Below are 27,092 nucleotides of genomic sequence, written 5' to 3'. Positions count from 1 at the left end.
AATGCATGGTAGGTTGATTGGCATCTCTGGAAAACTGTCCGTAGTGTGTGAGTGCGTGAGTGAATGAGAGTGTGTGTGTGCCCTGTGATGGGTTGGCACTCCGTCCAGGGTGTATCCCCCCCCGTGACCCGAGGTAGTTCGAATAAGCGGTAGAAAATGAGTGAGATGAGAGAGAGACACTAACAAACACTCTGTGGGATCAGACTTGACTCTTACACCTTACACGTCTACTGTATGATTCTGGGATTCTGGAGCTGCTGGAAATGAGCAACTAACTAAGTGATTTAGTTATTTATTTAATTCTAATATAGAAAATTAATGCAACAAATGAGGCAGTTATTTAGATCCTTGTCAATGCATCACGCTGTGTTTGGGCCTGTTAGCCTTTGTAAAATAAAAATAAATATTTGAACAAAGCGAACTTTCTGTAACGAATGTAAATTCTCCGTATTAGTGCAGATCGTCTCCTCCTGAAGTTTCCTCCAGACACACATTTTTTTTTTCCTCCTCGCTTCAAACTGCTGTGGACGGCATATTTAAATTTCAGCGCAATAAAACAATATCACTACCATCAATATGGTAATTCTCTCCGGCTCTCTGTAGCCAACATAAAAACTCTATTTTGAGGCAAACTTTAAAACAGTAAAATCACGAGGGCTCTGGAGTCTGCGTTCTGCTCTTAATAGGGCTATTAAAGCGCACAGCCGCTTGTAACCGAGGCCTTGGATCTCGCCTTGAAGGTCATCGTTCTCTTTACTCCAGAACACTGAGCTCAGAACCATAAGCATCTGTGCCAAAAACCCCTCGATTCTCTCCTCCAGCGCTCACAGCTCGCCTTCACCTCACGCCTCATCACACATCACGCCGTGTTACATTCACGCAGCCGGGGTACGGACGATGAGTGTGAAGTCCGAGAGACTCTTTTAATCATATTTTTAATACAGGTTTTAGAACGGAGCAAAACGTCAAAGTGAGACTTTTATTAGATGTTTCTAAATGACTGCAGTTTAATTTACAGAGTGGAGAAAATCACATCAGAGAAAATCTTAAACATATAGTAGAAGACTGACCTGAAATTAAATACAAAATGAATCGATTCAGTCTACTTCTGGGTTATAAGAAAAAAAAACATACAAGTGTTTATCTACACTATTTACATGTGGAACCTTTGTTCATCTTTCAGAATAAAATCATCCTGGACCCTCTGACATTCAGCGAGGCTCGTTTCAGACCTTCGCTGGAGGAGCGTCTGGAGAGCATCATCAGCGGCGCCGCCCTCATGGCCGACTCGTCGTGTACGCGTGACGATCGTCGAGAACGCATCGTGGCCGAGTGCAACGCTGTGCGCCAAGCGCTACAGGATCTGCTCAGCGAGTACATGAACAATGTGAGTGCGATTCTTCTGTTTTCTTCAAAGAACTATAAACACAATGCTGAGATCAAACATGTTATATAACAGTAAATCAAATCTCAAAGTTTTTTATTTAGTTTGTTCAAAGCTGTTAGGCGTCACAGCTGCCATCAGTCTACATAATCTCTGTTTCGACTTTCGTCCGTATTCCTTGAGAAAAAAAACCCTACTATGTGATACACATTATTTACTTTATTTAGTACTCCATGCACATGGTCTGAAGGATCTGGTGGATCTCGTGGAATTTATACATTTTTTTATCAGAGGTCCTTGTGTGATTTCTTTTTAGCACTGGGCCATTAGCAGATCTTCTAATGTTGACCCAAGTCTTAGCAGGAAGTGTCTCTAAGTCCTTGTGATGATCAGATCATCAGAGCTTTCTGTCCATGAAGAGAACTGAGAGGATATTTAATGCTCTTTCTTCTTATTCAACGAGCCTCTGGGTGGAAGTGGGACACGGCAGCGGCAGTAAAGGTGACCGTTACATCTGCTCTCCACTTAGCTACTCTTGTACAAGTCCTTCTGGGTGGCTGAAGACGTTCTGTCTAACGACCTCGTGTCTTTTATACAGTAACGTTCTCCTCTCTCTCTGTTTTGTGAGAATCTGAAAACACAAGCAGGCAGATCTGTTTCTCTGGATTGGGCTTTATTCTGTAAATCAGAAGATTTTGTTTCCGTCCGTAGGGAACCACGCTCGTCTTCAGCTCCTGTTGTAGGTGTAGGTTTGCTCTATTCAGTCAAAACAAGATAAACAAATCAAACAATCCTGTTTCGGCTTTCTCAAATACCCCCAGGTATTTATCTAAGAGCCCCAGATATGGAACAGAGGACACAGTATTGATAATACCACTCCAGCGGAACAGATTTGCTGGAATTGCATTGATTTTTTGCTGATTTGTTGATACATGAAGCTACTTTTAAAGTAATTTGTTCTATTATTCTGGCGAGATTCATTAAAGTCTCTCATCTTTTTAACTTTGAGCTATCTACTGCAGCATGTGGCTAGCTAACGTTTATTAAATAGTAAAGTTAACAGAACAAGCTGAGTTGGAGTACTTTAGTAACGTCTAACAGAACAAAATGAAACCTATTAGAATCAACATAAAGTACGAAATAATATTGGGGAATTTTATAAAACAGTTATATTTGAACTTTTTTTTTATTTGTAAGAAAATCTGCATTTCATTATTCAAAAAAATTCCCCTCAAACTTTTTGCTTTATTTATTTATTTATTTATTTATTTATTTATTTATTTATTTATTCATCAAAATGTTTATCATGAGGGCATTAAGGACATTTAAATGATTCATTTAAAGTTGTTGTTTTTTTTCTGTTCCCTATATATTACAGTAGGTAACAACTTTTTCTTCGTTCTTTTCAACAATATCATAAGTATTTTAAAAAATCCATTGAAAAAAGAATTAGAGAACATACTTTTCTTCTCCTCGTGATGGTTTGGTGTGTTGGTGTGTACAGCACAGAGAGCGAGTAACTTTCCCTCACTTGTATACATCACTACTGTGATTAGGACTCAGTGCTATTATAAACACAGTGCAGCACAAAGCCTGGGCTTTTTACACTCCAGTAAAATATTTATTACAATACAATAAACATAATGACTGCAATAAAAACAGCAAGTAATTGGATAACGTTAATGGCTCATAATTCACGTTAATACTGCAAACAACAGTGTAGACTTAAGCACCTAATGGAGACCTATTTATATAAAGTACGACTGATTATGCTGAGTTTTGGATTGGGGATTTAATGGCCTTGGATTCGAATTCAAATTGGATTTGTAAGTCTACTACTAAAGCAGCTTTAGGACATCCTCAACCTTCATAGCATTTAAGCATTGATAAAATCTGCCCAGTCATCCGTCGTGGTCTTTCAGTCCTCCTCTGTTCCAGAGCATCTTTGTTTGTCCCGGAGCAGCAGTTCTCCTTCTCGGCTGCTCAGCGAACTCAAGATGCTTCATTAGTTCGAGGAGATGCACTCTGGGAGCTGCAGCTACGAGACCGAGCAGTGCCTGTGGCCATCCAAGCACACGAGTGACATGAATAAATATGAAGAAGTCGGAGAGGAGGAATGGGAAAAGTTTTGGTTGGGAGAATGCGGCTTAAATTTTATTACCTTGCCTGGTTTAGGTGGAAAAGTAAACCTTGGTTCATGATGGCAAATCATTCTGCAAGATTTTCAGTGTTTGCTAAAATCACTGTGAAAAAGCCACCCTAAGTGTAATGGCAAAATGAAAAATATCGTATGAAAGAAAGAAAGAAAGAAAGAAAGAAAGAAAGAAAGAAAGAAAGAAAGAAAGAAAGAAAGAAAGAAAGAAAGAAAGAAAGAATTATTTTGTGCTGTGGAACAAATTCTCCATACAATGATACTTTCTTTTTGTTCCTCTCTCCATTCCTCAGCATCCATTGCTTATGCACTTTCTTAGTTTGATGTTCTCTAATGACAGCTTTTTGAACCTGGACCTTAGAGTTGTTATTGCACCTTTAAAGAACAAACATCTGCCTTGTTTCATAAACACTTTATTCCAATCAGTGTTCTGGATCAAGAGACTATCCTGGGAATAATGGGCATGAGATAGGAATATGCCCTGGGTGGCCCATGTACATATTCCCCAGATAAGACAGTTTAAGTCACCAATCTGTCTAGCAGAACATCTTAGGGAGGTGGGAGAAAAAAGGAGAATCCTAGAACATGAGAGACTGACAAAATCCTAAGTTCAAGATCAAACTAAAAGACCCCGGAGCTGTGACACAGCAGAGCTAGCTGCTAGACATATTCAAGAACCAAGAGTTGGAAGCACCCTCACGTAGGTTCCTCTGCATCTCATCACCTCTGAGCTCCTTCAGGGCTTATGGTAATGGTCTCAGGTTTTACACATGCATGCAGTTAGTCTTTTGTTAAGTTAGCAACACTGCTATCATGCGATGACTTGCAGTAATGCTTGGATTCGAATCGGAACACATTAGTATGCCGAGTCTGAGCGTATTCCTTCATTGGCTTTCTTGACGACAGGTTTGCAAAAGGTGAAATTGTTTGAAACTACTATAGACAAACAAATCATTTAGTGTGGGTACAAATGGAGCAATCTTCCCCGTGTCCCTGTTTGAATGTTGAGATAGGAATAGTCTACATCCCTGACTAATGAGATGAGAGATGGAGGAAGTGGAACAAATACAGGGCTCAGAAGTACGTTGTTTATCAATCAATGTGTGTAGGATTAAGCTCCGTAATCTCAAAGTGTAGGCCATTGTAAAATAGGATAAAGCTTCATTAAGAGCACAGAACTAAATGACTGTTAGACATAACGGAACATTAAAGCCATTAAAACTTTTTTTAATAAAAAGGCAATGCAGTTAAATAATATAAAAAACAAATCTTTGCGCTATACCGCATACACCAATTTGTTTCTGTCTATTACACATATTATTCATGCACCACTTCCCTTCTATCTAGAAAACAGTTGGTAGAAACTGCAAATTAAAGTCTGTATCTGGAAAGTAAACACTGAGGAGCCAGAAAGGCTATAAAGAAAATCCTAGCAGCCAGAGAGAGAGAAAAAAAAAACAACCTACTTGGTGGATGAAACCTTTTTAACCAGTAATGCAAAGGTCTTTAGGTTTGGATGCTATTTAATAATGTCACACCTCCATTTTTTTCTGTACTCTAATATGCTCTGTGTTGCACTGAACTTTCAGCCCACGCACACATCCACTTCCCCCACTTGCCTGGCTCCTCCCCCTGTGCATGCTGATATCAGTGCAAGATTAATCAATGTTCCAGCAAGTAATAAATTACATTCAAGTGACAAGCAAATGTCTATACCTGTCTGCCGGGGTGGTGACCAGTGATTGGTGACCGAGGCCTGTGTTCCCAACCTGCATCTAAATCATCAGGATTGGCTGATTTAGTTACGGAGGTCTGGACACAATGATCTATCAATCGACCAGCCACAGTTATGCATTACTCTCTGGGTCAGAGGAGCTCAGCTGGGTGGCTGAAGGAGGTGAGCGAGGTCCAGGGGTTAGGGGGAAGTTTTGTCTCCTTACTAGATGAGTTTAAACTTTGAGGTTTCTTCCTTCTGAATGTTAATGCAGTTTTGGAAACCATGGCTGTCTTCAAAAGCAGAGATACTCAGACAAATTCACCATTGGTAACAGATGTGTATCTATGATCAAAAGCCGCTCAGGTATCTCACGATATAACACAGCCAGTCAAGCATCTCCAGTGAATTTAATTATCTGAAGCAGAATGAATAGGATTCTTAGGTTTTGAGGGTTTTCTGCCATCCTGCCTGAAGAGAGTTAATAAGAACCTCGGATGACAGAGCTGTTGTTGGTGCCTGCTTACCCATAATGCCACGCAGGAGCTCAGACCCTTTGAAGTGCTGCCTTGCCTCGAGTCAGAAGCAATCTCAACAGAGAACCATGCCCTGAGACCAAGAATACAACAGTGTCCATAAGAACGAATCCTTCATGTGAGTGAAATCCCTAAATCAGGCAAATACACAAGAGACACACATCATCCATTATAGTGTGTTTTTAAATTATGTCTCCTTTGAGTTCTTGATCTTCATGCCAGAGCTCCTCTAGATCCTGCCCACAGTATCCTGATGATTCCCCCAGCATGCTGCTGAATTGGTGAATTCTTATACTTTTTTTCACTCACCATGACACTAAAGGGCCGACACCCCCACTGAGATCTTGACTGTGCTCAGCTAAGCATTTCAGCGTAACATTTGGCACCTTGTGCCTCAATTACTTTCATTTTAAGAATACAACATAGAGTGGCAGTCAGCAGGGAGGCTAGAACCCTTACTGAGAGTTAGTTCTGCTCCAGATGACAGCAGACAAAGATTAGTGGAGCTTTAATGTAACTTTAACTTTCCACCAATTTTTGTCTGCACTCTCTCTTCCTTTTTCACCTACTTCCCTTTGTCTTATTTAAATCACTGTCTTTGTTCATTTTCTTCTTGGATTTGTTGTTTTCCAATTTTTTGGGCAGCTTCCTTATAAGAATCGCAGCCTTGTAGATAAAACATCTTGAGATGTCTTTAGTACTCAGCCAATCAAGCAGCAAGCAGCACATATTTCTCCTCATTAACCTCTCTCTTGCATTATTGCCGGGTATTAACTAAATACCGTGTTGATCTCAAAGTGACCTTGGTGTTAGGGTTGTTTGTCTGCGACAGACAGAAAGTTTGTGCAATCTTGTCCATGAAAGACAGCATTTGATCCGTGTGAATATTGTGGGTGTATAGTGACAGGTAGAGATGGGTTGCTTTGCACTGTGTGTCCGCTTGTGTGGGTGAACATACTGGAAAGTTCAACCTAATTAAACAGACACAACTCTAAATTAGGAGCCCATCGTGTTTCCCAGAAGGGACTTGTACATTACACATTAGCTTCCCAGATCATTGGGATTTTTTTAATTATATGATCAGGAACAGGACAGCTTGTTCATTGATCAGTTGACTTACCATGTTGATTCCAAGAACAAGGAAATTTTTACTTTCCTGACTGTGAGCAGGTCTTGACAGGACTCTAATAGCCAAACATTTTCTCAGCTCACATGCGTTAGCAGGCCAATTATCCCATCTATAGAGTATATGTCAGCTACACCATGCAGCCCTCCCAACATGGTATCTGGATCAATGACCGATCAAGTTGCTCATTGAGTCTGCTTGCCATCACCTTTGTCTTTGGCCCCTGTGAAGAGTTTTTCACTACCTTTTAGCAAATTGAGGTTTACATCTTTTCTCTCAAGGCCCAAATGTAGTTCTAAACCTACCGCTTAAGTCCACTAGATCCTGAGTCTTCCAGGTTAGAGTCTGCAGCATGTGTGCTTGTGCAACCCAGAATGCTTACAGGCATTTATTTAGGCATAACATCTGATGCTGATCTCAGGTGAAAAGTGTGCGCCATGGTTCTGTGGATCAAAATAATCCACAATAGCCTTTTAACATGTTTGTGTAAATACATCATACATGTTTTATTAATACATAATACAGAGTATTCTGCCCACTTTGCCACTGTTTCCCTTTGCAAACGAGAAGCATTTTTTCTGTTCACCCATCTGCTGATTTTTTAATAATTGCCCTCGCTGTGTTCTAAGAGGTCTCCAAAGTCTTCACAAAAGATAATACCTTTTTTTTTCAGGTCTGTTTCTCCTCCTCCTTGCTACATAGCTCCCTGTAGAACCAGCATGTCTGCTCGCTAAACAGGGCATGTTGGATGATCTATCACCAACTTTCCCATGGTGCACCTCACTCTCCCTGCCATCTGTCACTTTCCTAAAGATGTCTACCACTGTGCTTCTGTTTTGCTCCACCAAGAAGAGATGCTATTGCCCAATGGCACACAATTCCCTCCCACTCTACTGGATGTTTCCAAACCTTTCCTCACATCCATTTTAGCATGACCAGCCATGCACACCCTCTACTAGACTGTCATCCATGCTGTTTCAGCACCACCTGATTGAACGTGAGAACTGCCTAAGAAAAGATCTGGTAGACCAGGACTGGCATGATATGCCAGTGCGATGCTTGAAAGTTTGTAATTCTCCTCTGGTGTGTAACTGCTTATATTCCCTTAAGCATTACAGTGAAGCATGTTGTAGGGATTCTGGGTGTAATATGTATTATAAAATGTATGTATATTCTGTGGCGGGGCACGGTGGCTTAGTGGTTAGCACGTTCGCCTCACACCTCCAGGGTTGGGGGTTCGATTCCCTCCTCCGCCTTGTGTGTGTGGAGTTTGCATGTTCTCCCCGTGCCTCGGGGGTTTCCTCCGGGTACTCCGGTTTCCTCCCCCAGTCCAAAGACATGCATGGTAGGTTGATTGGCATCTCTGGAAAATTGTCCATAGTGTGTGAGTGCGTGAGTGAATGAGAGTGTGTGTGTGCCCTGCGATGGGTTGGCACTCCATCCAGGGTGTATCCTGCTGCCTTGATGCCCGATGACGCCTGAGATAGTCACAGGCTCCCCGTGACCCGAGGTAGTTCGGATAAGTGGTAGAAAATGAATGAGTGAGAGTGTATATTCTGTGCTGTGGCTCCTATGAAAATAAGTAGATCAGAGCTAAAGAAAGAAAGTTTTTCATCCTCATGTTGAGGGATATTTATATCCATATGTTGCCTTAGACAGCTGTAACTTTTGAGCTCCTCCTAACTACTTTACCATCTCCTGCCTGAATAGTAGGGCTGAAAAGAGCAGAAAAATCTGTCATTGAGGCACAGTTTGTAGCCAGGTAGTTTTTTGCCTGGCAAAGAGTATATTTTATAATACTAGACATTAAGCACTTTCCCAAACTTTACCCTGAAGCGAGGTTTCTGCCAGTCATGCACAATAAGCTGTACTTGTTCTTGTTGGAGGGGGGCACGGTGGCTTAGTGGTTAGCACGTTGGCCTCACACCTCCAGGGTTGGGGGTTTGATTCCCGCCTCCGCCTTGTGTGTGTGGAGTTTGCATGTTCTCCCTGTGCCTCGGGGGTTTCCTCCGGGTACTCCAGTTTCCTCCCCCAGTCCAAAGACATGCATGGTAGGTTGATTGGCATCTCTGGAAAATTGTCCGTAGTGTGTGATTGCGTGAGTGAATGAGTGTGTGTGTGCCCTGCGATGGGTTGGCACTCCATCCAGGGTGTATCCTGCCTTGATGCCCGATGACGCCTGAGATAGGCACAGGCTCCCCGTGACCCGAGGTAGTTCGGATAAGCGGTAGAAAATGAGTGAGTGAGTGAGTGAGTGTTCTTGTTGGGAATCCTGTTGAATTCCCTCTCTTCCATATTAACTGACACACATAATGTCAGTAATTGCAGAAAATGCTGAATTAGACGGTTGCGAACAGGAAAATGAATATATTATTGGCATAGTTAATTTGTTCTCCTTGCAAGATAATTCAACCAGGGCAGGAGCAGAGTGGAGTTTATAATTCCCCAGTCCTTTCATTAATTTGCTCTCCGTGTTAGCTGCTTGCAGTAGAGAGGAAAATAAAATGAGCCCCAGACTCATGATAAATCACAGCATGGACATGTTGCCTGAGCTGCTGCTTTATTGCCACACATTGATGAAAGATAAAATAGATTCCCCACACCACTGCTATCATAGAACACTCAGCAAAAGAGAAAAAGAGATGTGTATGGAGGAAAAATGTGTGATTAATCAGCTGCATTATAGCTTTATTAGATGGAAGTGTCTTTGGAGTGCTAATATTACAGCAGCACATCCTTTCCCATATTCTGGATACAAGGATACGCTGTAATACACACACACACACCTGCATCGTCGGATGAGGTGTGTGTGTGGAGAGCAGACAGGCTCTAAGATCATTTGGAGTTAGCAGGAACCATACTGAGTTGAGCTGATGATGATGAGCGCTGGGATAACACCTCCATTCCCCTCACAGCAAACTATTAATATTTCTAAAATATATGACGGTCCAGATCTACAAGATGGCCAATAATGTGCCTTTATCAGGAACAAAGAGCTGTTTAGAGATTACTGTGGCTTAGTTTTTCCCCAGTGTCACCTTCACAGAGGTTGGGGAATATGCAACTTTTATGCTCTGTTAACAGCTTTTAACACCTTGCAGCTTTTTAAACAGAATGATTTAGACCTCAACTATCTGTGCAATGCATTTTGTTTTCTTTGGTCATTAGACAGACATTGTTATTAACCAGGGGGGCACGGTGGCTTAGTGGTTAGCACGTTCGCCTCACACCTCCAGGGTTGGGGGTTCGATTCCCGCCTCCACCTTGTGTGTGTGGAGTTTGCATGTTCTCCCCGTGCCTCGGGGGTTTCCTCCGGGTACTCCGGTTTCCTCCCCCGGTCCAAAGACATGCATGGTAGGTTGATTGGCATCTCTGGAAAATTGTCCGTAGTGTGTGATTGCGTGAGTGAATGAGAGTGTGTGTGTGTGTGTGTGTGTGTGTGTGTGTGTGTGTGTGTGTGCCCTGCGATGGGTTGGCACTCCGTCCAGGGTGTATCCTGCCTTGATGCCCATTGACGCCTGAGATAGGCACAGGCTCCCCGTTACCCGAGGTAGTTCGGATAAGCGGTAGAAGATGAATGAATGAATGAATGTTATTAACCAGTCCCATGAAAAAAGTCCAGAGAAGTAAAAAAAAAAAAAAAAGGAAAGAAAAATATACTTTCTTCCCCATTTAACACCCTTTATATCTTAAAATGCCTTTAAATCCCAAAAAGTGAGGATAACAAAATACAATTTTATCTGTTATATCAATCTGTATGTTCTAAAGTCATCAACTTTGTGAACCAGAAAAAAACAAACGCCTTTCTGATATGCTTAAATGTTGTTAATTACATGTTACACTTTAACAGGACTCCAAAATTGCCACTGTTACAGCAGATGGTTCACCTCCTTCATTCAGTTTAATTCATTCAATAAATCGTGTAAACATGGTGGCTAGATGTTAGCAAAGGAGAATGCGTAGTTTACTTGACAACATGTTTGGAGTTGGTGGAGCCTGTGGTTTATTCATTTTGTTGACAGATTCTCTGTATAAAGGAAGATTACAGGGTCTTACAGAGCCACTTCTCTGTTTGGCACTTCTTATATTTTGATATTTTCTGTGAGATTCTTATTCCACGGTTCATTTAATTAGAGAGGGAAAGATGTGTCGTCGACAAGCAGCGATGGCCAGGGCCAATTAGGACTGTTTTGAGATGTGGGTGGAGGAAGGGGAATGCAGGCATGTTGGTTTGGCACAAGCTATGTACTCGTTTCAGCACACCCCCACATTAGCATGCTGAAACACTCGTGCTTGCGCAAGATGATCTAGTCGAGGAATTTAATTTGGGTGGTTTAAACAAAACTCTTATTAGTTGATGAGAGGGAATTAACCAATTAGATACTAGTGTAATAAATGTACAGGATCATTTGCCTGTGGTTTTTGGCATGCTGTCTGGATTTAATTTCACATTAATGATATAAATCATTTAGGCTAAATCATTCATGCTAGATAATAAGATACTAATAAGAGATGGGAGGAGGAAGAAGGAGCTTCCAGTGACTTCCAGGAAGCAGGGCTTCTGTGGTGTTGGGCTTTTTGGGGCATTTGTGGGGGTTTGAGCAGGTTTTACTTATAGCAATTAAGTTTGTTCTCCTGTTTTCAACCTCAAGGCTTTTGTATGACCTTTTGAGGTATGATTGAGGTATGATTCCTCATGGTTGAGAATGAAAGCACGCCTACATATACAGAGCACACAGAATAAGCTTTGCTCAATAAACGTATAGTAAATCTCTGTGGTTAGATTTTCACAGACTTGAATTCTAGACATGGATTGAATTCATGCATCTTTCATGAAACCGTGCTGCACAGTGTAATAAAGAGAGTCCGGGGAGGTTAACAATGAGCCTGCACAAATTAAACAACTTTTCTATTTTAACTTATTCTCCCAGTTTCATCTGGTACAAGTAAATTTTTTACTAACGTGTTCACAGGTGTAGCATCGAATCCTTCAATACCAATCGAGCAACAGTCATCTTCTATGCCTCAGTGGAAGCTAAACGAATTCTCTATTCTGTATGGCACAATTGATTCTAAGCTTTTTATTACACAAATTTACCAGAATTCAATAGCTGTAGCTATAGGCTTCGGCTCATTGAAATCTATTGACATCTGACTCAATGAACAGAACTCCCCAGCGTTTCCCAGCCCCAATATAAATGTCATTCTGTTGCAGTCAAACTTCCACTTCCACTCTATGGATCACACATTATCCTATTTGGTCTGACATGTAGCTTACTGAGAAACCCATTTGTCAATGTCTACTGATCCTCTTTTACCCAGTGACACACTGAACACTGAGCATGCTGACTTGATGACAAGTTCAAATCTGTGCACATTGTTTCATTGCTTACAAGCTTTCCTAGTCTGATACCCTGTCCCTTGTGTTACTGGTGACGATTTTGGATATAGCTCTAATATAGATATAGCTTTGCTCATACTGCCTTGGTTTTGATCCCCGACCAAGTTTGCTTACTTGTGTCTTGCGCCTTACTGTTTCATGTTCCTGCATTCTGGAAAGATTCGATGGTAAAATGTTTTAAAAGATTGGACAATATGTTAGAATGCTTAGTTTCACTCGCTTGCGCATTTTGTTATTCCAGAGACCACAAAACAATTATAAAGGTAAAGCACCCTCAACTATCCTCCTATCATGAAGGCAACAAATAACCATTCCACTGGGCTTACTTCAAGATTTACCTTTATTTGATATCACCAAAAAATAATCCCGGATCAGCGACGATACCATTTCATACATACATTAATTAGAACAAAGATGATTAGATTAGCACCGGGAGGAAAATGTACCTGTAAAGGATTCCCTGAAGGGTTCTTTTGGTTTGTCCCTGCGGTACAGCATTACTGTGTATAGTTCATTTTGAAAGTATTGAGAGATTGTTTTCTAGCATCAAATTATTTGAAGAAGCCTTAGCAGAATATGCTTCCTAAAATGTAGCTTATCACTAGTTGCTCCATTATTTACATTCTGGTGAAAAGAAACCGGAAAGTGTTTGGCTGCTTTTCCATTCTTCACTCCTGCAAAGCTCTTTCGCTCCTTCTTCTCATGCTGTTTTCTTCAGCTCCAGGGTTCTACCTTCTTGTTTCTCGGATGTCATGAAGACTTTGACCTTATATCGTCACAGCCTGTAAGCAGCTCCTAACTTGGCATGGCGGGTTATCAATAATGTCCGGCTTGGAATTGGCATGCTGATAGCCTGCCTGGCACAGCATACACGCTGCAAGGTCCTCGAGTGGTTATTAATGAGATTAGCTTGAGTGGGCAGGGGTATATTGAAAGATCATGGAGCAGAGGAGTAATCAGGAGGGGAGGGAGTGGATGCAAATTTTCCTTTTAGTTGCACACAGGCATGACTGTTTTGGTCAGTTTCCAAGGACCCATTTACTTTTGCATACTCACCGTTTTAATAACCACTAACTGCTTAAGAAATGCAAACTCTGATGGGAGGCTGCATCAAGACCGGTAGTGAACACTGCTACCACATCAATATTTGTACCCACATCCCGCATTCACCACTGGGATATATTATCAAGTGCAGTGGACTCTCATTAAAATGCACAGGAGGGAAATGAATTAACTAAAGCACATTCTTTCCTCTCACTTTGTTCTGAGGGCCAAATCTCCTTCTGAGAATCACAGCAGTGGCATTGACACGCAAGGGTGCATTTGTGGTCTCGCTTGCTGGGCCTATTGACTAGGACACACATGGTTTGTTATTCCTCTACTGCTCGTCTCTGCTGCTTCATTAAATGCTATAAGGCATTTGCATAGCTTCTTCGGTGCAGAACATTTCAGCATAGCATTGACTAAATGAGCATCACCGTGTAACTCTGCGGTGCAGTGTGACTGCGCAACCTCATCTTGTTTTAGCAGGTCTTTGAGCCAAAAAGGGTGTATAATCACAGGCTTTTTCTCACATCGTCTCGGCCTGAATTTGGACGTGTATTTCTGACATACGTCATAAATGCAAGATATTTATGAGGGTACAGGCTGTGCATGCTTTTCCACAAATATGACTCATTTTGCTAGTCAGGATTAAATCACCACAGAGCTTCGGATTACGGTAGATTTAATGCAAGAACATTCTCGTATGTTAAACCAGGAAGAATAATTTTTCTGTAGAGTCATAAACAGGCTGCCAAAGCTATCGTTGTCACTTAATTTGACAGATGTTTTTGATTCCTTGGCTATCAAAAGTCCAGCTTGCTTGATGAGTTCTTGATGAGATCTGGATGAGTTTGGCTTACCAAAGGTAGAGACCTGGATGTGTTTGGCATACCATAGGTAGAGACCTGGATGTGTTTGGCATACCAAAGGCAGATGTCTGAGTGGGTTTGGCATACCAAAGGCAGATGTCTGAGTGGGTTTGGCATACCGTAGGAGATCTTACTACACGGCATGCAATAAAACTAGATGGGAACCGACAGAAACTGTTACTTTGTGTCTGTCATAGCAAAAGTATTAATGCGGATGTGTTTAACATAAAGCATTGCCATAAATCTTGATGATAACCAAAAAAACACTTGTCCTTCATACGAAACTGAGAACTTCCCTGGACTTATCTGCACAGTGGAATCATAATTGGGTGTAACCCTCATAAAATCCTGTGTAAAAACCTCACACCCCTAAGGTGCAGAACGGTAGAATCCTGCTTTGACCTTTGGATACTGGTTAATGAACTTACAGCACCTGAGTTCATCACCTTGTTATATTATAAGAGTACTTTAAGTTATCCAAGGGAATTTGTTAGTGTACCGCAGCATATGCCACTGACCAATCAGCAACCTTTGTACAAGAAGACAAACGAGGTACAATAAGCTGAATTCTCTTAGCTGTGTAGGTCACATATACATTTATCTCCTGTTGCAGGGCCACTTCCCCTATTGCCAAGGCAAGGAATGATTGTGCTTTACTGCACAATCACATTATAGATAGGGACAAATGCCAGCCAGAGGCTCCATCTGAAGAGACAGACGCACTCTATTGCCCTGCTGCAAGCTCTTAAAGGGCTCTTAGACCTATCTGTACAATGTGAGGGTACCGTCATAGGACACTGACTATAAAGCTCCTTTACTGTACCTACCAAATTCAATGTTGTCTTGGCAGTCTACAGTAAAGTCCACTGGTCCTTTAGGATGCTTTTATATACTGTATGCAATGTTCAGTCCATTTGAATGGTGTGTTTTCCCTCTCAGAGAAATCTATTGAGAAAGGGATTAGACCCTGGATCAACTCGAATGTAGGAAATGAATCAAACATGAATTTGCTTGGCAGCATTACTTTGTAGATGCTAAACTGATCCAAAAGACAGACTACAGAAGAACTGCAGAAATCACATGTAACTGATGAACTAGAAGAGATTTTAAAGCAGCAAAATACAGTTTTAATTCTAATGATTTTTATACCTTTTTTTGGTTCACATTTGTACATTGGGAATCCAAACCAAACCATGTAGCACATGTAGCACTCTGATTCATACTCCGGTACATGGACTAATGGACGTGAAAAGATATGGGACAAAATCCCTCAAAAGAATAATCATCAGGCAACTCTGGACTTGTTTGATGAACTAAAGCTACACTACCTTGGCATTAAGGAAACTTTACTCACTGTGAACTTGCAAACACTGATTTAAATGTATGTGAACTTTGTGTTATACTTTAGTACTTGAATATTCCATGTCTACAGCACAGTCCTTAAACTGAGCTGATGCTTAATTATAGTCCTGTATTCAGCCTAGTGTGACAGGGTGACCATTACAGCTATTTTATTTGTTTTGATTTTATTTATCATCATCATCTTGGTTTGAGTAGGTCAGAACTGAAGCCATGAACATGAAATAAGTTTCTCCAGACAAGAGTCCTACTAGGATATCATTATTTTGATGCTGATATTACGGTGAATGAACTCTGTGTGTCTTCTGCAGAACCTCATTTCTAATTCATGTCAGTCTCCAGTTATTGAGAACATGATGTCAGCAGTGTGAAGCATCACTTTTACAGACAGTCCTGGTCCTTCGAGTCTGACGAGCTTCTAGATATAGCTCGTAGATGAAATAATTGTAGCTCCTTCTTGTTTAAACATGGAAGTGTGTCTTAATGAACATGGTGCAGTTTGAATGAAGTGCATCGTTTGTGATTTCTTTTTATAGAGGATCGATGGCTCTGCATTGAGAACGTGAGGAACGATTCTTGCTCTAAGCAACTGTGACATTTGATCAAACTGAAATATGTATCGGAGAAATGTATTATAATATTTTCTCTCTGTTATTTATTTATAACGTTCTCTTTGTTTTTTTTCTCAACCATAACAAGCTTCCAAATAACAGCACCCCCTTGTGAGGAAAATTCATCTTGGTTCAATACACTAGTGAGCGATTTGTTTACTTTCATTTCAATTAATTCTCTCATAAACATCCATCATGATCTTGACCAGAATGAAGCACGTACTAAGAAATGTTTATGAATGTACTATTGCTACTACTAATACTACTATTAATAATTTATAATTTATTTACTATAAAATGCATGGTCTATTAATTTATTTATTACCAATACTGTGTACTATGTTCTTATATGTATGTAATTTTTTATGTATTTTATGTATTATTTATCCAATCATCTTTTTATTAGGAGCTAAACAGGGGTTTATCTGTGCTGTCTGCATAAATATTGAAAAATGTGAATATTCCAACATACACCTGAGGGTCAAATACCCTCTAAGGACGAAGATTGTTTTTTTTCCTTTCTTTTTTTTTAATCGTCCAGCTACACGATACGCTAAAGCTTCAGAATGCTCACGAGTATGTTCATGTGTATGCAAATTTTTGTATCATGTGTATAAGGGCGTGTGGAAGTGTGTACTTGCTAGTCAGCAGAGGCTTTTTATTTGTGCACTCAGTGGGCAAGCGATGCTCTAATTAAAACAATTAAGCAAAAGGCGGGAGAGCGCTGGAGAACAGCACGCATTAACCACAGCCGCTCGACACTCCCGAGATCAGGCCTGTGGCACAGGGAGACGTCAGTGCTGTCAGAGCTAATCTGATTAAACGTTTATTGTTCTTTAATGGCTACATGAGAAGAAGGAAAATAAAAGGAGGCTAAGTGGAGGGAGGTGTGAAATATTTTTCTATGTGAAAAAATGGGGGATTCAAGTCATAACCCATGTCACTTAAGTCCTTGTTCATGCTTTATTAGATGAACAGAGCAGGTGGTTAGGGTTAGGGTTAGGGTTATGATTAGGGTTAGGGTTAGGATTAGGATTAGGATTAGGGTTATGATTCGGGTTAGGAAAACGTCTAACATTCCTATTGTTCCAGAAATTAAGTGGACTCTTCAATATTTTTTTCCTGATTTTTTTTTATTTTTTATTCTGACCTTATGAAGCCTTTTAAAACCACCATGTTATTTATTTATTTATTTATTTATTTATTTATTTATTTATTTATTTATTTGTGTGTGTGTTAGCTCACTAGTACACATAATAAATTGGACTTTTCCCAGTCAGGATCAAAAACTTATGAATATGTAAATTTGTGAAATGGTTCATATAGTAAGAGCTCATTCGCAGGAACCCGTACCACATTTTCTTGCACTTTGTAACAGCCAGAGGAGAAGCTAAGACTTTTAAGTTCACAGCGTCTTCAGGACAGAGGTGGATTAAGCTTCTCCTTAAGAGAGAAAAACACCTTTCTTTAGGAAGATTGTTTTAGCTACTTGAATGATATTCTACAATGTTATATGTAACTATAAACAGATAAAAAGTAGTGCATGTTTTTGTTAAAATATTGTCAGGTTGCTGTGATTTAAGAGGAACTCTATAGGACGTGCTGTTGGTGGTTCCAGTACCTCAAACCCCTTTATCCCTCCTACATCAATTATGCACATATGACTAGGTAATTATTTCTAAATAGTTTCCATTTCCTGAAAGACTTCCTTGTTTCCTCACTTCACAACTACACAATCCACATCCTGCATGTTTTTTCCTGGAAGCTTCCAGAAGCAAGGGAATACTAGCTGTGATGTTGGAGGTGTGCAGATGGTGGCCCAGACTGTGCCAGTGTAATTTTTCACCCAGTAGAGGTTAATTCACATTAACATCTGGGTGTGTGGAGGTACAGGTTTTCCCACAGGAAACTGCAAGCTGGTTTATTCCAGTAGGCAATTGGGTAGATCTTAACCATGGGGAGTTAGTGAGCTGGGAGTATTTGGAGTGTCCAAATAGTGTCTAGATGTTCACACATGAAAGAACTGCCATAGATTACAATGCTTTCACAACACTGTATAATAAGTAAATTGTATATATAAGTACATGGCGTCCATGTGTTGTATACAAGCAAAGTCTTCCTAACCCGTATTCACAAAACTTACTGTTTTTCTGACCCTTTGACCTACAATCGAGTTTACATTATTCTTTGGAGTAGCATCTTTTTAGATTTGCCAATAAACTTCTCGAATCCTCAACAATCCTTTTTACTACAGAGACGCTAACACACAAGAACGAGTGCATTAACACAAACCTGTGATTACACAGACTGCACTACTGTCAGGGCTAATCAACCCCTTCTGACCCAGAATTCAACAGTGCCGCAGTGTAATGGTTATTAACATGTGGCTTCTCCTGAGGGCAGTTCATGGCCGAGCTCCAGGCTTCTTTCAGAACAACGTACTGACTGGAATAATAAAAACTCGTGAGCCTGGCAGAAGCATCACATAGAGGAAAAACCTGGAAACAAACAGCATTCAGAATTTTCAAAAAAAAAATAAACGAGTCACTCCAGAATAATGCGAACCCCTAGCACTCATAATCTCAGGTAAGGCACCTTGCCTTTGTCTTTTCTGCCCTTTTACATGTCATATATATTACTTATGTACCTTGTCAAGCCTAACTCATCCTCCATTAAGCTCCTGGTCACACACACATATTCTTTTTATGGCTGAATGCTTAAAACAGACATTGACTCATCTTTTAGTTTTTATTTATGAATTTATTCCAAATTAGCATGGTTATGGACATCATTTGCATATATTACAGAATACAGTAAGTACATCAAAAGTGCTTGATATGATCATGTGTCCATTCCTGTATTCCAGATGGCTTTCGTTTAAAAATAAAAGTCTGTTTGTATGAGCGGTGCTTTGTACCAGACGGATAAATGAAACAATTTCCTGTGCTGACAACATTATTTTTTCATGGGAAGGTTGACATTTGCATGGAATTGCCCCTCTGAGCCCTGTGCATGTTTGCTGCTAACCTTTAAGAGGATATGGAGTGGAAAGACGGAGATTTTTCTTTTTTTCCCAGGCTTTTATGATGCAGCTTAACTGATGGCGGAGGGTGGATTCTTGCTGCGTATGCAACAAAGACAAGAAAAGAAAATGTTGCTTAGATAATAATGTCACAGCCTTGCACAGAGTGGTTTCAAACAACGAACAGACTGCTCACACTTTTTCACAGCAAAACACTTCTTATGCCTTTACAGTATTTGCTATAAAGCATTTATAGCACGACGCTACTGCAGTATTATTATTGTTAAATTGACCTGTGGAACGTGGGGTGGTTGTGCTTCCATAGCGGAAAAACATAGCCGTTATAAGCAGTGTTTATTATACGTGATCTCACTAATGCAAATGAAAAAAAGAGAGTGAAATATTCATATCAGGTATTTAGACTCTTATAACGCAGTCATAAGAATTTCTGAACTTTTTACACTATGAGGCATTATGAATCAAATAATATTGATTAGAAGACGATGTTCATGAGCACCATGTATGAAGGTCATACTTAGCTATTATTCTAGTAGAATATAGTATTCTGATGCTACATCCAGTATACAGTTGACTTTGAGCTGGACAGGTCTGTCGATTTAAAGCAGCTGGGCGCTAAATCACACATTACGTCTGACACGCACAGTGACCTCACGCCATCTTGTAAGCATTAACGCAATTAGACTTCACTTAAACAGTAAAATGCAGTCGTTTTTACAACATATGACGTCTGAGGCAGGCTCTGGCGGCGTGGCGTGGCTGAGATGGACGTGATGAAGCTTTTGGTAGATGCAGATAAGGTCTTACAGTAAGTCTTCTCTCGTGTAATTAGCATGTCCATATTTTGGTGTTGAAGTTGATTGCATGAGACAGAACCAGGGTGATATCAGCAACGCTGTGGGTCTGATGACGTGGGCGAGTGTTTGTAGCTCAAACAGAGGCAAATGGCGACCTGACCTTTTAAAGAAATATATTACTGTGGAAATGAATCGCAGTTAGGTAAGCACCGCTGACCTGTAGGTTGTAATGATTTATGGATCGCACCTCAGCCTTGATGAAGCCGATGCCGGTGTTGCCATCTGTGTGCCTTTTAGCTCCACCACACCGCTAACGTGCATGAGCGTAGCGATTTCCAATATTCGTCACTTTCCATGGCATTTGAAGGTAATGCAAAGTTCCACTGGCTGCCTCATGCGTGTTTGTGAATCGTCAGCTTGTGAAAATGTTATGAAATATTTTCTGCAGTTATAAATATCAAGCACATGCTGTATGGATGCTGACAGAGAAGCACAAGCTATCATAGCTGCTGTATTATAGCTGACTCGGATGGATGAATGGATGGATGGATGAATAAATGAATGGATGGATAAAATGATGGATGGATGGAAGAATGGTTGGATGGATAAATGGATGGATAACTGGATGGATGAATGGATGGTTGGATGCATGGATGGATAACTGGATGGATGGTTGGATGGATGGATGGATGGATGGATGCATGGATGCATGGAATAATGCATCAAACATCACTGAGACATTGGGTTTTGGCTATAAGCTGCATTTGAAAGATCAGAACCTTTTCAACTTTTCCAGGAACTCACATTCTAGCCTCTGCCTTCAGCTGACTGAGCTTTAATACCCAGACAAACTGAGTGTTTTGTCTGCTTTGGAAATCAGTTTAACAAATCAGTTTTTAAAGCTTATGCATACAGGAAACACTGGTGCACATGCCAAGCAGTGGTCTGAGAGCCAAGAGACACAGACCAGGTCTGGTATTGAAATGATTAGTTAGCGATATGTAGGTGTAACTCTGTATGTATGGACACTGCTGTGACCTACCTCTTGATTAACACACACCTGAAAGCACTGTCCACGCAGCTCCAGAAATATTCCAGCAAGGACAATGTGATTACATCTAAATTACAGCATCTCCTGGAGCCAGATGGGAGCGTATGTAATTAGCCCAGTGAGGGGATTGCTTTACGTTTTGGCAAGACTAAACTAATACAATCTTTCTACACTATGAGACCCGGATGGCACACGCTGAAGCACCTGGGCCAATTCTGATAGATCCCATAAACTGCAGCACAGAAACTCTTCAGTAATGCAACACATACTGTCATTTATCTTTTCTGATTCTGGATGAAAACTTAAAGTTCCCTGTTTCCTGCTTTTCATTCCTTATCTGTGGTACTCATTTCTGGCTAGCCCATCTGATTAATGCTAATATTCAGTTGCCGATGGTAACACTTTTTGTCATTACACTATTCAGAGCTCACATCTCATTTCTGTAGCTTTTGGTGTCTTCTGGTCTGCCTTTTATCCAGTTAGCTAGCTAGCATCACTTCTCTGTTTAGACCGTGCCGCTAATAAAGCACTGATAATAACTAATCGTTAGAATTTTTTATTCTAAGATACACAGAAAAAGGAAGAAGTTCCTTCAGAACACACACTGCCATTTCTCTGTAGAATTCACGCTATCTTGATTACCCCAGATTTAGCACAGATCTAGCAGCACCGTCCCCGCCTGACTCGTCCCCGCGTGACGGCATAATGAAGGAGAGAGACGGAACCGGAGCTGGCGTTTTCCCATTTTTTGCTATGATAATAATTACTCTGTGCGTTTGTCTCTTCAGCCAAGCTTCATTCTGCTCCTCTTTTATCATGTGCTAATTTGCAGGAGCGCTAAAGTGAGTTTTTATTTATAACATAGTGTCTTTAATCCCATAACTAATCACCCTGCAGCACTATACGAGCAGCATAACAGAAAATAATTACATAAAGTATAAATGTTGGAGAAATATCACAGAGATAGCATGAATGTAAAGAGTGTTGCCATGGTAATATTACCTACATCATCTAGAGAAAAAATCTTAATAACATAGTAAGTGTGAAATGATATTAATAGACACTTGGGGTTTAGAAGCTAAACTCTGTAAAGAGTCACATCATGAGGTTAGTTATAGATAAAAGCTAATTAAAAGGGTATTTATATATACATAGCAGTTAATATATATATATATAGAGTCTATAGACCCGGAGCTATGTGCTTATTTAAAAATTAAAACAGTAACGCCAGATTAGCAAAGCTACCGATTATCATCAGTACCATCATTCTTCAGACTGTGTATAACTTATAATGTTTATGTAGAAGGTCGTGTCCCTTTTGTTAAAACTGGCTCACACTCACACAAAATCTGCACAGTCAAAGTTCAACTATAATTAAAATGATCCACTACTCAAGGTTAATTCCTTTTTCCTCCTCACGCTTTCCAGTTCGAGAGATTTTTTTTTTTTTGGCCGACATAGAACAATTTTTTCCCCTCAGGCTCACAGTGACCACACCACGGTGTGAAAGAGTAACGGAGCACTTGTTCATCAACAGCGTTTTCACATCCCTCCTGTCACTCCTATCCAACGTCCCCATCATCCCACCATCTCAGAATCGACCTCTGAAACCCATTCTCCTGATGTTCTTCCTCCCCTCCTTCTGCTCCTCTCTGGTAAACCACCGTTTCGTTGCAGAGTTTCGCTAGCACTGTTACATATCTAAGCAAATGTCAGAGAGCAGGAAGATCGAGGACCTGCAGTGGTAATTACTGTAGCACACTGACTTCCACAAACCCATCGCCATAGCAACAGATTATCTTTCCTCTCTCGTCCCTTTGCTTCCTCCAGCCACTCTCAGCCCTCCTACGTCGTTTGGCTTCTATATTCTTTCTTTTATCGTTTCTTGATTAGATTTTTTTTTTTTTCATGTTTCTTGCTTTTCTGATATTTGCTTGTGACTTGACACATTAAAAGTCCCTCTCGTTTCGTCTGTATATGAAAATCAATGTTTTTTTCCATCGTTTTCGTGGTCCAAGGATGTAAAGTTGTGTCGCAAATCTTGTGCTTACAAACTATTTTACTTCTTTGTGTAGTATAAAATTTACTACAAGGAGTGCACTTGCACTTACTCAAACTAAAAAAAACTGTTGGACACTTCGTTCAATGAACACTCGCAGGTGACGAGGGACGGAGCTACCAAGCGCTGACACTGGATGAGAGAACATTTTCAAGATGTTTGACATGCGGATGAGATGTCTTACAAACACCTTTTAAGTTTAGCGTGGACATTGCGTGGTTAACATCATAACAAATTCAGCCTATTCTTATGCTAAAGCTACTCTACATGCACATGACTTCATTCGCCATCAACTGGGAAATGGCTTCTGCTTCCTGACACTTTTCCATTCGAGATGATTTAACCTTTCTAACCTTCATACACTAGATGCTAGAGTGCATAGTGCATAGTGTAAGTGCGCGGTGTGCAGTATGTCATTTGGGACACAGCTCAACTTTCTAGACTGATGATCCAGTGGAGGTTCAGTGGTTGAGGTTCAAAGGTCACGGGTTCAACCCGCAGAACCACCAAGCTGTCAGTGTCGGGCCTTTGAGCAAGGCTTTTCATCCCCTGTGCTCCAGGGGGCCGTATCATTCCTGACCCTGTGCTCTGATCCCAGCTTCCTAACAAGCACAGAGAAGGATTTCAGCGTGTGATCTTCTACGCTGTATACAGTACAGTATACGCTCAGCGCTTTGGCTATAATTCACCGGCCTGTGTGTAATTAGCCTGCGGTGGCCATCGGAGATATCAGTGCAGGGATAGTAAAGCTAATTTAAATCCCAAAGCGCTAACCCTGTTTGTGTTGCAGAGACGTGTAAGAAGAGGTGAGGAAACACTCAGCATGTTCTTAGAGTTCTCCCCAGAGATGAATGATTCATTAGCTAAACTGCTAGCTTCACCTGATTAACCCTAAAGTGCACGACAATGCTCTGTCTAGCCATCTGGGATTAGACCTACTGTCCGGTCTGATGATCATTGTTACAGAGGAGAGGGTCAGACGCATGACGTTAGCGTTATACAGAAAGTCTTTGTTTCCCATGTGGAGAAATATGAATGAGCAGAACAGCTTGATTTATTTAAGTATTTATTTTTCTTATTGAAGCCAATTTACTACAAATCATTTGCACATATTTTTGTCCAGTTGTAACATTTATTAGAAATCCATGTCTGGTTTTATGACTTTCTCTCTGATCCAGTAAATAGGCAGATAACCAGGAAACATCTGACCCGGGAGCGTCGCCAAAATGGCCGCCAATTTCACAGCCTTTACTCCAGATCCTCTGATTGCAGCTCCTCTTACACAACAATTTGATTGTAATTTGTGCCTTTGTGAAAATTTAGTTTCGGCCATGTGAAGTGGTGCTGAGGGAATTTATGTACACAAATCAGAGGCTTAGCCTATTGTTTGTTTTTTTGTTATTATTTCTGATCAAAGTGTTAAAGTCCTGATCTGATCTGCTGGCTTTTCCGCTCAGTATTCAGTTTGTTGCCAGGGAAACTATTCAGTGTGCAATCTGACACGCCCACAGTTACAAAGTACAATAATGATCAGCAGACTGTGTGTAGGTGTGTGTGTGTGTGTGTGTGTGTGCGTGTGTGTGAGACAGAGAGAGATTGCCTTTTAGTTACGGAGGTTAAGGTTAGGGCTGGATGTAGCTGTAGCATGCAGTTAATTAGCCCTGTGTGTGTGTGTGTGTGTGTGTGTGTGTGTGTGTGTGTGTGTGAGTGAGAGACAGTGAATCTAACATTTTAATCTCAGGCCTTCGGGGTTAATGCGTTCAGGTCTATGGTTTGTGTGTGTCTGTGTGCGTGCATGGATACCCTATACATGGATTCACTATCTGCAGACACCATGCAATACACACACACACACACACACACACACACACACACACACAAACTCATTTCCTCAGTTTTTTCAGGATGAAATTAATAATTTAATTGAGTTACAGCTCAGCTACATAACAGTTTATAGCAGCACCTTTAAGGAACTTTCTAATTAATAGTTTCTCTCTCTGACTCTGCTTTTGGTTTATTTATTTATTTGTTTTATTATTTTTTATTTATTTTTTATTTGTTTGTTTGTTTGTTTATTCCAAGTTTGTCCCACTTTCAAGAAGTCGAATGCATCATAACGGTGTTGCAGACTGACAAACAGAAGTGCAAAACTCCCACTGTGTGTGTGTGTGTGTGTGCAGGACTGAAAAATAGAAGTAGGCAGAGAGACGGATAACATTCCAACACTTCCATCACCTGCTTTAGACAAACAGAGCTGTAATACGTTACGGTTTCCATAGTAATGGGCCGGTCCCAGGCGGGTCTCTGGGACCGGCCTGTTACTATGGAAATCGTAACATATTACAGCTCTGTTTGTTTACGTCACGTCTCAATGTCGATCTGGACATCTTTTTGATTGTGCTCGTGTTTTGCTCCTCACTCATGTCTGAGGCTCAGCTTGGATCAGAACCAGAGCAAGAAGCGTAAATCACGGGTACTTCAATGGAGACAGAATGGAGGATTATGGGTAGTTTTTCCAGCCAAGGCATGCAACTCTGCCTGGTGGAAAAGTGCCATTAGACACACTTCTGTTTCTGAGATCAGTTTTTCTGGACTTTTCCAATCTCACTCATGATCCCTGTCCCATTTTGTTTCTTGGAATATTGCCCTGATTTCCCCTAACCTCATTTTGTCATATTGACACACACACACTGGCACACATGCACACAAACACACACACACACACACACACACACACTCACACACACACAGACTTAGAAAGAGCTCTTAAGTCCCGTGAAGGACTGTTGAGGTAAGCAGTGTGAAGTTAAGCAGAGATCGGCGGTTAAATCCCACACACACACACACACACACACCACACACATGGCTCTCTGGTGTAGCGACCCTGACTGACCACAAATTAGTCAACACTTCATGGAATCTATTAAAAAGTCTGAATGCTGCACAGCCCAGGTGTGTCAAGATCTCATGAGGACTTGCCAACCATATTCTCTCTCTATCTATCTATCTCTGGCTCCATTTCCCTCTCACCCTCCACTCCTGTAACCCACCTCCCCTCACACACACACACACCCCAAGCAGACATTTTTACAAGGCTCTTTTTATCGAACCCATTAATTGTTTGTTAGGTGTAATTAAAAAGGCTGAGTGAAACATCTTGTTACCAGCTGGGATCGTTATGAGCGGCGGTTTAGGGGCCCGAGTCGGCTGAGACGGGTATTTAGGGAGGCGTTTATCGGCCTATTGGGGGCCGTGCACTGGGAATCCAGCAGTGTCGGTTTGTTAAAGTTTAACAGCCCATGCCTAAATGGCTTTATGTGAGCACTTTCCCTTTTAGAAGGTAGCAATGAGCTTGTCTAATCTCTCATACATACGCACTGAGGCCTCGCTCGCCTTCACCTGGACGGACCGAACCTCAGGTCCTAGTGGCCCGTCTAAATGGAGTAAATGGGTTCGGCTATTCTTAGACCCGTAACCATGACGATTTGTCTGTCTTCATCTGTGTCTTTTTGTGGGAATAGACCCACCGGACTGGATCATGCCTGAGCGTAAACATTTTATTCACAGACGAGCGTTCATTGATCCTGCAGCCATGGAGACAGACAGACCTGATCGCTCTGAGGTATAGATGTGTATGGTAAGCCTTCTGTTTCTGGTCCAAGCAACAAACACACACACACACTCTTATGTATGGTGGAGTGCCATCGATCGGCTGTCAGAACAGAATCTGCACGTTCTCATCTACTTTTTAAGGACGATTAGCCCTGCTGTGGCCCTCCTGGTGATGTAAAGTGGCTGTGGTCACTTATGCTAATTGCCTCTTTCATGTAGCATTTTAAATAGCATCAGGCTAATTAGGAACCTCATGGGATCTGCATTGCAACCGCCATGCTACTATTCGCATTTGTGTAGCTTTCTCGGTTGTCTTTTGTTCTATTACTTTCTCCAA

At 41.0% G+C, this 27,092-nt stretch overlaps 1 protein-coding gene across 1 annotated transcript in view; it reads left to right on the top strand.

Annotated features, from left to right (window-relative positions):
* The window catches only part of ctnna2 (catenin (cadherin-associated protein), alpha 2), a 267,885-nt gene that overhangs the window by 54,211 nt on the left and 186,582 nt on the right, over positions 1 to 27,092 (top strand). Inside the window, exon 7 of the mRNA XM_060864101.1 lies at positions 1,184 to 1,387. Coding sequence (XP_060720084.1) covers positions 1,184 to 1,387 — 204 coding nt within the window. The remainder of the gene's footprint in view (positions 1 to 1,183; positions 1,388 to 27,092) is intronic.

Source organism: Tachysurus vachellii, chromosome 2 (genome assembly GCF_030014155.1).
Source record: "Tachysurus vachellii isolate PV-2020 chromosome 2, HZAU_Pvac_v1, whole genome shotgun sequence".
NCBI lineage: Eukaryota > Metazoa > Chordata > Actinopteri > Siluriformes > Bagridae > Tachysurus > Tachysurus vachellii.
This window is presented reverse-complemented; position numbering and strand designations above follow the sequence as displayed.